This window comes from Notamacropus eugenii, chromosome 2 (genome assembly GCF_028372415.1).
Source record: "Notamacropus eugenii isolate mMacEug1 chromosome 2, mMacEug1.pri_v2, whole genome shotgun sequence".
NCBI classification, from domain to species: domain Eukaryota; kingdom Metazoa; phylum Chordata; class Mammalia; order Diprotodontia; family Macropodidae; genus Notamacropus; species Notamacropus eugenii.
The window spans coordinates 478,276,340-478,290,125 of record NC_092873.1 but is presented as its reverse complement, the minus strand read 5'-3'; the positions used below and the strand labels follow the sequence as shown (position 1 = coordinate 478,290,125).

Here is a 13,786-nt window from a genome sequence, read left to right as displayed (position 1 = left end):
AAACAGCGTGGGGTGGGTGGGGGGCGGGGCCGGACGACGCTGGGCCGGACTGCGCTCGGCGGGGTGGACCCAGCAGTCTGGTTGTGTCTCTAGAGCCGCGCACCTCGGAAGATAGATACATTGTTACAATAGTAACAGGAAGCGAGGGAGGGGTAGGGGAGTTTGCTTTGGACGGAGTTTTGAGTGGTGTCGAGGCCCGGAATGGACAAGCTAAAGAAGGTGCTGAACGGCCAGGACGCGGAGGATCGGGGCGGACTGGCCGAGGTGAGGAGGCACCAGGCTGGGCTGGGCTGGGCTGGCAGGTTGGAAGGTTCCTGGGATAGGGGCGTGCCCCTTCTTCCCACCCACGCGGTCCTCCCTGTCCCCTTTCCCCTCCTCCCAGGCCCCCTTCCCCTTCCTCTGCCTTCTCCTGTGCCAAGTTGAGCAGCCGTGGTTGTCTCAGGTTTCTAGCAGGTATCAGAGCGACTCGCTTCCGACCCTTGTTGGTGGCAAGTGAGACACACAAAGGAAGGAGGTGAACATCTCCCACCTCCTCTCATTTTCCTTCCCAAGGCCCCTGACAGGCTCAGAGAGGGCTCGAGGTGTCAGGAACGAGGCACTTTTCACAAGCTGAAATGTTTGGGAACTACCAGAAAAAAATTAAACACACACACACAGAAAGCAAAGGAGAGAGAAAGAGAAACTTTTACAAAACCAAGATCTGCTTCGAATCGGGGTCGGGGCAGTCCCTGAAGCCAGGTTAGTTCCCATCCACATCCTCTCCAGGCTGTGACAGGTCTGGAGCGAGCTCTGTGCCAGTCAGGCAGCAGAAGCCTGGTGTCAGGTAGGAGTGACTTCAGGAGGTCTGTAGTTCCTGGGACTTGGACAGGAGTCTGATCCCCCCCCCCCCCAACTAGTCACCAGGTTGGCTGTTTGAATCCAGAATAATGACATGGCCATAGCTGGCTCTCCCGTGTGTCTGTATTGTTTGGTGCTGTGCCCAGAATCCTGGTACATTTAGTTTCCTGGTATGTTTCACTGCAATCTAATAAGCGTTTGACGGGCTAGGAATGCCCAGCCCACTCCAAGTATCCCATTCTTAACCTTAATGACAGTTGATGTTTCTAGTTTTTTACAGAATATGGACTTGGAAAGCATGGGGTCTGTACGATTATATTATATATGCTTTATGCTTAGAATCATAGATTCAAAGTTGGAAGGAACTTTGGAAGTCAACTCATGTAACTTCCCACCCATTTCTGGAATCTCTTCTGTGGAATTCCTCCTCCCTACTTTCCTTCCACTCCTGTGATTTCATCTGTGTAAGACACTCCAGGCATGGAAAACCCATCTGTTAAAATGACTGCCCAGCATCTTGTCTTCTCACTTCCAGTATGAATGGAAGGCAGAGAACCCAGAAAGCCATGGCGCTGAGGCCCTTCAGTCCTTCCTCTGATGCCTTTCCTGTTTTGTGATATTCCTGATAAAAATTCATCTTTATTTTGCTTGACTCACTCCATTCAATCAGAGCTTATTAACCCTTGTGAGTGTTTGTTACACAGGTTTTTAGTGGAGCCACAGTTTGCCTCCTGGTAGCTTAGATCCATCAGTTCTGTTTTCTAGAGTGATGTGGAAAACCCCTGGTCTCTCCTGCTGGTGTCTGCCCTTTAAATACTTCAGGATAGTCTTGTGTAATTTTTGTCATAACTTCTTTTTCTATCAGGATGCTTGGTGAGATCCTGATCTGTGGTTGCCAGACCTGTAGTTTTACTTTGTCCATCCACAGTGGTGTCTTTTCATAGACTCACAAGACACTTTAAAATTCATAGCTTTCTGTTTTGGATATATACTATGGTGAATGGGGAAAAAATAGGAAGTAACATAACTTTTTTTTTCTTCTTACAAAGGTGGAAGAAAACAAAAAGTTATTTTACTTCCTATTTTTTCCTCTCATTACCCCCCATCCCCCCGAAAAAACCCAGGGCCTGACAGTTTTCATCGTATAAATAGAAAAAAACCAGAACTTGCTTTGCAGTCAGGAAAGTTCTGGGTTTGAAAGCTGATTCTGACCCTTATTGGTTGTACGACTATTTGTGAATCATTTCTCTTTGCTTTAGGTTCCCCATCTGTAAAATGGGGATAATAATATCAGTAGTGCTTGATCTCTGGATTATTGTGAATCTCAAATGAGATAATGTATGTAAAATATAATACAAATATCAGTTATTTTAAAAATTCTTTTAAATTATTTTTATGGGACCTTCCTTTTTTCTTCTAAAATTAGGGCTGGCCTGCCTTTAAAAATTAATAAGTTTTACAGACATTTATTATTTATTTCCCACTGCTCCTCATCTGAATAGTTAAAAAAAGACAAGAAAAAGGAAACCCTTCTATGCATAGTCCATCAAAATAAATTCCCACCTTGACCACATCCAAAAAGTGTTGGTTTCATTCTGCATTTTAAGTCCATCATCTCTCTGGCAGTAGGTAGATGGCAGGTTTCATCTTTAATCCTTTGGATTCATGGTTTTTCATTGCACTGATGAAAGTTCTAAAGCCTTTCCAAGTTATTTAGCTTTATAATATTGTTGTCATAATATGAATTATCCTGATTCTTCTCACTGTGCATCCGTTCATAAGATCTTTCAGGTTTCCTCTGAAACTCTTCATCTCATCATTTCTTATGGTATGGTAATAATATTTCACTCACCTATTGTTATATTAATTGTCCGAGATCATGAAGGCAGTATTGTATGGTGAAAAGAGATGAGGAAAGAGGTTCAGGTTTTGCTTCCAAAACTGACTATCTCAGTGACCTTAGACAAGTACTTCAACCTCCCTGAATCTCATTTTCCTTATCTATAAAGTGAGGGAATTGGGTTCTCTGTCCTTTGACGTTTCCCTTCCAGTTCTAGCCAGATCCTGTAATCCTTTATCTGTGATGTTATCCACCTGTATTCTCTTTGTAACAGATTCAGCTTCACTCTTCTGATTTTGAGATCTCACATCCAAATTCACATTGGCAGAGAGGAAGTTGCTCATATTCGGTGCCAGAGGTATTCACATGATATAATTAAGAAGAAGAGTTGGCATTTGCATGGTACTTGGAGCAGTTAGGCAGCTAGGTGGTGCAGTGGATAGTGCAGCAGTCAGGAGGACCTGAGTTCAAATCTCATCTCAGACACCAGACACTCATTAGCTGTGTGACCTTGGGCAAGTCACTTAACCCCAGTTGCCTCATCCTGGGTCATCTCCAGGCAACCTGATGAATATCTGGTCACTGGATTCAGATGGCTCTGGAGGAGAAGTGAGGCTGGTGACCTGCACAGCCCTCCGTCACTCAAAACAAAGTCAAGTGCAAGTCATGTCATCATTTCTCCGATAATGTGGTCTTCTGGCAATTAAGGATGAACACACACTTGGAGTTCTGTAAAAACACTTTGCCTACTTTATCCTGTTTGCTTTTCTTGACTCTGTGAGTTGTGAAAGTGTTATTCCTATTTTACAGATTAGGAAACTGAGGGATGTATAGATTGTGGCTTGTGTAGCGATGCAGAGCTGGAACCTGAACCCAGGACTTTTGACTCCAAGTCCATTTCTTTTCCCAGTAGACTACACAGGCAACAAGCGTTGTTGGAGTAGATAGTTTCCTGAGCTGTGCAAAGCATTGTACAAGGTAATCCTTTGTAGGGTGGGGTCAAATAGAAGAAAGAGAGTAATTAAGAAAAATAGGCCAATTTTTAAAACTTTTTTTTGGTGCTAAAATATGGTTACCACTTTCCCTTTCCAGAATGTGACATGCCATTTTGGAATAGGTGCCTTTGTATCAATACTGACCTCAAGGAATCTGTTTGTGGAAGGCATTTCACAATTGGCTAGTTTCATTTCAGTTGGGGTTTTGTTTTGTTTTTGTTTTGGGGTTTATTAGGTCATGACCTTTAAAAATGTTGGTCCTATTTTTTGTGGTTTTGTGGTTTATCAGATTTTTCAAAATTCAGATATGATAAAAGGAAGGGAGGCTGGTATTGATGGGAGATTGAACCAGATGACCTCATGTCAGAGTGAGAAAGAGCCTTGAACCAAGAGTCTGGAGGTCTGAGTTCTGGAACTATATATCGCTAGTGATCTGCTATGCAATCTTGGTTGAGAAAGTTTACATCTCTTATTTAGTTTCTTCATCTGTGTAATGGGTAGTTGGACTCAGTGTTCTTTGAAGTGCCTCCCAGCTTTCACCTTGAAAAATATCTCTTACGGGTCTAAATTCTGATTCTATAAAATGTCATTGCATATTTTTCTCACTCTGTAAGCAGAATAACGGGAAATGTAATTCTCACCCCACCCCCCCTACTTGTTTCCTGTTCTGTCTTTGATTTTTTTTAATGGTAAAAATATAACTTTCTAGTTTGTTTTTCTAAATTAGATGTTAGTTGCAAAAAATTCATTGAAATGAAAAATCCCAGCTAAATTTATCATGACTGTTTCAGTATTTATTTTTCATCCTGATGAGTATGGGTTTAAATTTCTCTTTTAAAAATTGTCTTTGAAATAATATTTATAACTACTTGCATTATGTGGCCCTTTAAGGCTGCACAGTACTTTTACATATATTATTTCATTTGATCCTTACAACTAGAAGGTAGTGTTTTTACATTTTACAGAGGAAGAAAGTGAGGCAATGAGAGGTTCAAGTACTTGTCCAAAGTCACTGAGCTGGCAAGTGTCTGAAACATGATTCAAACTCAAGTCTTCTGTACTCCAAGTTCAGCACTTTACCCTATCATCTTTCTGAGCGAGAAAAACAGGCTCTTATAAAATCTTAAGAAAGAGAAGGCAACCACTCAGTGAAGAAAATTAATTCAGTACTCTGACCTTGTGCACCAAGCCTGTTGCAGGTGCCACTCATCTTGGATGGTTCTTCTCCTGATCTTTCCATAAATCATCTGTAGAGGGTAAGGAGAATTTCTGATCCTGGGAGTGCTTTCAGGTTTGCCGAATACTTTATGAGCACTATGTTATTTGATCCTCACAACAATTTTAGGAGGTAGGTATTATAGTATTCCCATTTTGCAGGTGAGGAGAATGAGATTCAGGTTAAGTGACTTGCCTAAGGTCACACAGTATGGGTCTAAGGTGGGATTTGAACTAGGGTCTTGCTAATTTCAAGTTCATTGCTCTATCCACAATGAGATAATGTGTAGAGTTTTTATAAACCTTTAAGTGCTATATAAACATTTTTATTATTTATTGTTATTATTTTTGTGCCAGTAGTTCTTAGTGTGTGGTAGGAAAACTCCTGGGGGGCTCCCGAGACTCCTGGGGTCCAGGAGGTCAAAACTATTTTCATAATAAATGCAAGATCTTTTTTGCATTATAAAACTCTTTTCCTTACTAGGTATCTGTCTTCTTAATGTCAAGTTCTTTGCTCCATTCATTATGACATAATGTGTATAGTTTCTTTATATTGCCACAGATTGAATGCAGAAGGAGATAAGAGAACCAAGCTGTTTTTAAAATTTTGTCAGTTTTTATTTTTAACGTAGTAAATATTGATAGATATTACTCACATAAACAAAAGCTCTTTGGGGTCCACAACAGTTTTTAAGAGTGTAAAGGGATCTTGAGATTAAGAAGTTTTAGGCCTGTTGCCCTAGAATTCACCCAGTGTTCTGGAGGTTTTTGTTGTTAATTCATTTCAGGCGTGTCTGACTTTTCATGACCCCTTTCAGATTTTCTTGGCAAACATACTGGAGTGGTTTGCCATTTCCTTCTTCAGTTCATATTACTGAAAAGGAAACTGAGGCAAAGAGGGTTAAGTGACTTGCCCAGGGTCCTACAGCTAGTAAATTTCTGAGGTCAGATTTGAGCGTGGCAAGATAAGCCCTCCTGACTCCTATTTGCTGCGCCATCTAACTGCCCACTTCAGGAGGTACTCTTGTTCTTTTAAGTCTGTTGATACCTTTGCAACATGGAGAATGTCCATCTGGTGTTATTTTTTATCCATAATTGGCCAACCCTTACTTCCTTTTCCGTTAATACATGTTCTTTAAAACCATAGCCAATATACCACAGCCTATTTATAGCCACCATGTGTCTCTTCATTGTTCCCTGGGTCACCTGCAGTTGTGAAGTAGCAGTGAAATTTTAAAAAGATGCATTGAATGTAATCCAGTTACAGACTTCGAGGTTTACAGATAAATGTCAGACTTTTAGTTCCAAGGAGTTTCTTTAAAAAAAATGTTCTTGCCTTTCCTCTAAAAGGTTCTGGAAACAAGGCAAGTATCTCTTTTAAAACAAAGAAAGTTCAGTATTTCTCCCTTTTTTCCTAGTTCCCAGCATTTTTTTCCCAACAGTTCTTAGCTTTCCTTTCCTTTGAGCAGAAACTCATCATTCTCTCCCTCTGTCCCACAGTCTAAAGGGATCTTTTGTATACAAATACCGGTCTGCAAAGCTGTGATCAGATAGCACTTTAAAAAAAATGCTTAACTGAATTTCAGCAGTTCCAGTTTTCAAGAGGGTGTGTTAGCAAATATCCTCTATCCAGCCTTACCTGGGAGACCAGCCTTTTGACATAAATTCAGTCTCCAGCAAGTCTGTGAAGTTTTGCAAGAAAAGATGTTTGTAGCTTTGAGTGGAGATTATTGTTGTTGTTTAGTCATGTCCAAATCTGTGAGGCCCCATTTGAAATTTTCTTGGCAAAGAAATGGTTGGCCATTTCCTTCTCAAACTCATTTTTCGGATGAGGAAACTGAGGCAAAGAGAGTTAAGTGACTTGCCCAGGGTAAGACACCTAGTAAGTGTTGAGGCCAAATTTGAATTCACGAAGGTGAATCTTCCTTTCTCCAGGCCCAGTATTTTATGCACTTCACCACCTAGCTGTCCTAAGTGGACCTGAGTTCAGGTTTGAGCCTGTCCTCTCTGCTACTGGGCACCAGTGGCTGAAGCTGGTGGATGACTAAGCTTGGGACTTCTGAGCTGCAGTAGGTCTGAAGCTACTTGAATGCCCCCACTAAGTTCAGTACTGATGCCGTGATCCCCTCTCCCCTCAATCCGTGGGAGGGGTGTTGGAGGCACCAGGCTTCCTAAAGCAGGTCAAATGGGGCCCATGTTGGAAAAGGAGCAGGTGTTGGCTTCCTGGGCCATCAAAAGTGAAATCAGCCTGGTTAGCTGCGTTTCCAGGCTGGGTGAGATAGGGCCACCCGGTCTCCTCAAAAAGGTCCTTTCACTGAGTTTATATAGAAACAGATGATAACGTGCGCACATGCCACTTAGACCTGTGTGTGTCATAGGGCTTGGGCACAGCACCCCATGTCTTTTTTGAAGGAGTGGAGTGGGGTGTGAAAGGGAATAATGGTCATTAAAAATGAGACTCTTTGAGGAAGGGGGAAAAACTTAGAACTCAAAATCTTAAAAAAGTGAATGTCGAAAACCAAAAATAAATAAATAAAATGAGAGTCTTAAAAGAACCCAAAGTATCATTTTCCTTTTTGTAGGTGACAAACCCTTACAATAGGGTTAACTTAAAGACAAAAGCCCTTTCAGTAACAGAGTGCTTGGGATAATGAGCCTGATCTTGTCTAAGCTGTGACTTCTACACTTGGGTTGTTTGTTTTATAGTCTTAGTACCAGGATTGCCTTAAATTTTGTTTCAGTCATAATTTAATGATTTATCCCTAAAAAATGACCTGCTGACTCCACTAATAAACAAACGTCCATAGGAATTTTGAGTTGAATGTATCCTTTAGGGAGTATTTAGCCCAATTCTTCCAATTTACAAATGAGGCAGCCCTGGAGTGGGTGCCTGGGGATGTCTTGCCAAGGCCCCATAGATAATAAACAGTAGTCAGAATCTGAATGCAGATCCATAGATTCCAAATCACATGTTCTGTTATTTCATTCCAACATGCAGTCTAGTGTTTCTTTCCACCTTCATAAGGTAAGTTCAGCTATGTAGTTCTTGTATGAGTAAGATGAATGACTGGCTTCTCATGTCATTCCTCTCTAGGGAGGGTGGGGAAGAAGCTTAGTCAGAAGTAGCCTAACTCGATTGTCTAAAGACACTATTAAATCATGGTAATGATCGGCGTCACTGGTTCAGGTTGAAGAGGCTGCTGAAGTCTGATTGAGCCCTGCCAAGGCAGAGCCTCTTTTCGATCCTCCAGCTCAACAGATGTTGCTGTCCACAAATATCTTATTTGCTGCGTTCTTTTATGTCACTGGTGTTTGTTTGCATGGAGTTTTGGTGTGTATTGTGTTGCAGCATTAACAAGCCCTCTTCTGGGGTATGTGTGAGTGTGGGTGTGAATGGTGTGCAGAGGAGAGATGATAGGCAAGATACTGCCTTTTAAGAACACCCGATCCCATGTGAAGATTAAGTCCTGTGACATTGTTTTCTACATCTGGAGGTGACCCGACATTCCACCTTCTAGTTTCTCATTCAATAAGAAGACTGGAGGTAAGGGCTGGTCTCCTACAAGAAAGGACTCTTGCCCCCTTCAGTAATCAATCAGTAAGCATTTATTAAGCACCTACTGTGTATCAGGTACTGTGCTAACCACTGAGGATACAAAAAGGGGCAGAAGACAGTACCCGCCCTCCAAGAGTTATCACCTTCATGAATGGAGACTTTGGAAAATATGCACCCATGAGGTTGATACCCATGTGTCACCAGGATGTGAGGAGTGAATTAAGCTTCCCATTAGCCTACGTTTTTATCTAGCTCAGAATGATGGGGGCCAGGAGGCTATGGAGGTCAGGAAGTGGTTTGGTAACACTCTCCTATGCTTTGCCTGAGACTTCTTCTGAGACTATGGATAAAGATGTCCTACCAGCTTCTTGTGGGGTGCTACCCCACAAGTTGTTCCTTTTTGCCCTGTCCCCTCCCCTTTGTCTTTTTACCATGGGGAATAGAAAAGTTGGTAAAGACCCAGGAGGAACAAATATGGTAATTAATTGACCAGGATCTCTTGTAGCCTTGGCTATCTCTGCTACTTTCAGTGCTCTGTGGGCTGCCTCTACAAAGAGTGGGTTCCACCGTAGGACTTATTTTGCAGGCAGGAGGCTTCAGGCCCACATTCTATCACTGAAATCATTTCTTTGGTGACCCCTTTACTGAATACCTCAGGCCAGAATGAGTTATTATTAGAAAGCCCTTCTTTTACACCCCAGCAACTTCTCTAAAAGGAGCAAATATTTCTAACCATCCTACAGGCAACTTTTGCTCTGTGATGAAGAGATCTGGCCTCTAGGATATCTGTTTAGCTTATTTTCCTCTTTCTCCTGCATGTTTCTTATCTAGGGGCTGGGGGGAAAGGAGAAAGGAGCATAGTTAAAGAGAGTGTTCCTCACTGCCTTAGTCCATTTCCCTGTTTGCCCATTTCCTCCTCAAAGTGGGGAGAGTGGAGGCGACTTTTTGTATAGGGAATCAAAAGCCTTTTTTTTCCTTTTAAGGCCCACTTCAACTCCCCCCTTCTTCAGGAAGTTCTCCTTGATTTCTCTGACTTTCTCCATTTGAAAGAAAACTTTTCCTCCTCAAATTTTTCTGGAACCTTTTGTCTAGATTTCTCCTGTTACATCCCACTATGTAATATACTTATTTGTGCGTATGTTGCATCTCCTCTATTGGACTGCAAGTACTTTTAGGGTAGAAATTATGTTAATTCTTGGTGTTTCCTGAGCCTCCTAGAGTACCTTGTGTTTGGACCCCAGCCCTAAGATCATGGTCTGAGCACAAACACCCCATTGTCTTGGACATGATAAGAGCTTAATAAATGTTTGAATTGAATTGGTTTTGCTCAAATATAGTCTTATCTCACATTGTTTCTTTGCTACTCCACACCCTTACTTGGAAACTTCCTTATATGTATCCTTTGTACAATGAACGTATTTGTAAATTTCAGGCTATTGAAACACCGTCATTAAGCTGGGGCACAAGAATCAAAGGCTTTGCTGCTTGTTTCGCCATAGGGATTATCTTCTCACTGATGGTAAGATTGCCCTTCTGTGGTGCACTCCCCTACTGAAATTCTAGTAATACAGATTGAAAAAAAAAAAAAAGAAAATTTTACTAATGATTGGCTTGGATGGAGATGATTTAACAGTTCTGATTCATTCAATGAAACTTATTTTCCTTCATGAAGGTCCTTGGTCACTTTGTTGCCTTAAGAATGCTCATTGTTTACCTTTTCTCTTGTTCTTGTTCTAGGGGACTCTTTTCCTGTGGGTACCTCGGAGAGGACTAGTCCTTTTTGCAGCATTTTATACCTTGGGGAACATTGCATCACTTGGGAGGTAACAGACTTCTTTATCTAACCTGCCTAGTCCCTGGATGAGAAACTGGGGCTAGGTTGTGCTAGAGGTGAGGGAGAAAAGGGTTTTCAATCAGGAATTTTGCATTTTTAAGGATCTAGAGAATATAGAATAATACTTTTAGGAGTTATTTTATTGGATATGCCTTCATTCCTGTGGCCAAAGAAATGCGAAACAGTCAGCTGTCTGGTCATGAACTCCTTCACACTTAGTTGGTCAAGTTCTCAGTGACAGATACACTGTCTGCCTGGGGCCATATTCAAAGCCTTTATAACTTGATATGACGCTTCAGAGCTTTTGTTCTACTTGCCCAGGGTCACACAGCTAATAAGTGTCTGAGCCCAGATTTGATCTCAGGAAGATGAATCTTCTCAACTCTAGGCCTGGCACTCTATTGGCTTAGCTGCTCCAAGGCATTAGAGTGAACCTTTCCTTGGGTATGGTGCTTTCAACGTCTAAAAGAATAGTAACAGCTGCCATTGATATTTGTAGGGTGCTTAGCACAGTGCCTCACGCGTAGTAGGTGTTTAACAAATGCTTCTTCCCTTCCCCTGCTTTGATAGAGCGTTTTAAGGTTTGCCGAGTACTTTACATATACCATCTCATTTGCTCTTTGCAGCAACCCTGTCCAGTGAGCGCTGTCATTATCTCCATTTGACAGGTGAGGAAGTAGGCTGAGAAAGGCCAAGTGATTTGCCAAGTAATACAGCTAGTAAGTGTTTGAGGAATGTTTCAGACTTAGGTTTTCTTGACTCCGTGTCCATTTTACTGTCCACTCTACTACCTAGCTACTGCTAAAGGATGGGCATACAGATTATCCTGTTGTATAGCTTTCTGTCTCCCCTTTGAAGTGGATAGAATTGGAATCAGATTATCAAAAAAGAACAAGAAGGTATTTTGGAGCTCCTCTAATCAAGAGAGCTGAAGGAGCAGGCCCAGAGAATTCAAAGGCCTTGTCCTAAGGTTCTTTGACAAATTGTGGTAGAGCAAGGACCAAGAACCCTGGTTTTCTGGTTGCTAGTCTTATGCTGTCTTTCCAGTGTACTTTATTCCTTTCTTCATATCTGTTTTGCAGATGAGGAAATTGAGGCATCGAGAGGTTAAGTCATAGATTTGTGGAGTCCCAGAATTGGAAGGGACCTTGGAGGTCATTTAGACCAACCTGTATAAGAATATGAATCTTCATAAACCCCACAAGTGGCCCTTCATTCCACCTCCACTTGGAACACCTTCAGTAACTGGAAATGTACCTATTCTCCAGGAAGACTGCTCCAGTTTTAGAGAGGTTTAATTGTTTAATTTTGCTTACAATGAGTGTAGATCTGACCATGCCTTCACAGAACTTGAGTAGGAAAGGATGTCATGGTCCATCCAGATCAACCTATACCTCCCTACAAGAGGCCTGGTCATCTAGTCTCTGCTTGAATATTGCCAGTTAGGGCATAACTGGACACCTTCTGTTAAGTTGACATCAAACCATTAAAGACCGATTGCACTAATTCAAATACTTGAAAATAGAACTTCTTGGCTTGAAGGCTAACTCTTTATCTACTATGCTATACACTTGTTTTTTCTCATCATTTCATCTGACAACTTGAGAAGTATGCCCCCTGTGCTTTTATCCAAGTCATTGATAAAATACTAGGACTGGGTGGGATAAGTGCAGATCTCTGGTACATTCCACTGGACACCTTCTGTTGAACTGACATCAAGCCATTAATGACACTATTTCAGATATGAAAGCTCTGCAGAAATCTAGGTGAACTCCGTAGCTTTCCCCTGATCTAACAGTTCGAGTAAACTTGTCAAAAGAGGAAGCAATGTTAGTTTGACACTATCCGTTCTTGATGTAGTGTTGCAAACTCTTTCTAATCACCACTTTCTCTTCTTGGTATTTATTAACTGTGTCTGATCCATTCTAGAATTTACCCAGGAATAAAAGTCAAGGTCACTGACCTCTCTTTTGAAAATAAAGACAATATTTGCTCTTCTCTAGCTCTGTAGTACCTTTTCTGTTCTCTGTGATCTTTAAAATTTTTTAAGTTAAAAATATTTTAAAATAAATTTTTATTGATTTCCTTTGTTATTTATTTCATAATGATTTTCCCCAGTGTCTCTCCCTCTCCCCCTCCCAGAAAGGCATCCCATATAACAAATAGTATTTTTTAAAGAAAAAAAGAAAAAGGAGAGAAGAAAATCAGCACAGCTGATCAATAGACTGAAAAAGTCTGAAAACATGTGAAATGTGCAATACTCATGTACCTCCCACCTCCACAAAGAGGTGAGTTGTGGGTGTCTTCTAATATCTCTTCACTTCCGTGAGTTTTGCTTCATTATGACCATTGGCTCAGCAGTCCCATTTCTGTAGCCAAGGATGTGGTGCGTTTGGGTTGGGTGACTTACGTTCATCAAGGGCAGCTAATGCTCTCACTATTTTTTTTAACTTATCTTGACTATAAACTCTTTTCATTGTTTTTGTTCTGTCTCAGAACAAATTAATAATTGTGTCCCTCTGCTTTCTTTTGTTGTTGTCATCAATCCATCCATCTCAAGCAGTGATCATTATCTTTTTTAGATTTTCCTCCTTTTTTTTAAACACAGTTTAAAACACTCCTCTCCCTCCCCCTTTTTTTTTCTGTCCTTAGTTTTGGCCACCAGCCTCTCAACTTATTCTGAGCTTTAGTATTCATGATACTATTTGTACCGGACTGTGCCACACCTTTGTATTCACTATCTATTATTTAGAGTTGCTTCTGTCTTCTGTACATACCTTTTTAAAAAATTTAAAAGTTGTGTCTTCAGACTTTTGTTCCTGAGTCTGTCATCCTTCTGTGTTAACTTGCACTCTAGAAATGGGATCCGCTGTAGTCCATGGGATCCTCCTTATCCTTCTGAACCCTTTGAAATCTGCTTTGAAACCAGGGTACAAGTCAGACTTTGCCTGGCTCTCATTTTTCCCTCTCACTCACTCTAGGAAGAAGTACTAATTCCCCAAAGGTTCTCATTTTACCCCAGCAACCAGCTCTTCCCGGTAAGTGAGACAAAGATATCCGGGAGGATCTTGGAGGATCCCTCCACATTTTGAAGGGTGAAATGATCATTAAAGCAAAAGAAGTTTTTTATTCTGCTTTTGGTAGAGAATTCCAGCAAATGGCTATATAATTGAAGTTCCCTATCACTACTACATCATGTGTCAGTCTTATAAAACATTTCCTGAACTTCTCTATTTCTTCTTTCTATCTAGGTTTCTAGTATATTTGAATGGTAAAATCATTTTCGTTTCTCCCTTCATCGGTCATCACCCATATCTTCCCCAACATCCTTTTCCTTTTCGATTGCTCTATTTCTTTACATGGGGCAGCTAGGTGGTACAGTGGATAGAGCACCAGTGCAGGAGTCAGGAGGACCTGAGTTCAAATTTCACCTCAGACACTTGACACTCACTAGCTGTGTGACCTTGCCTCATACTAGGTCATCTCCAGTCATCCTGATGAATATCTGG

The 13,786-nt window shown here is 41.3% G+C and overlaps 1 protein-coding gene across 3 annotated transcripts in view; it reads left to right on the top strand.

The window, feature by feature from the left end:
* Positions 1–13,786, top strand: part of SFT2D2 (SFT2 domain containing 2) — a 36,129-nt gene continuing 22,343 nt past the window's right edge. For 2 of the 3 annotated variants that reach the window (XM_072648714.1, XM_072648713.1), the window contains exons 1-3: positions 26–264; positions 9,876–9,962; positions 10,181–10,266. In XM_072648714.1, coding sequence (XP_072504815.1) covers positions 202–264; positions 9,876–9,962; positions 10,181–10,266 — 236 coding nt within the window. In that variant the 5' untranslated portion in view covers positions 26–201. Of the gene's footprint in view, positions 265–9,875; positions 9,963–10,180; positions 10,267–13,786 lie in introns of all 3 variants that reach the window. The other variant, XM_072648712.1, reaches the window with a different exon arrangement.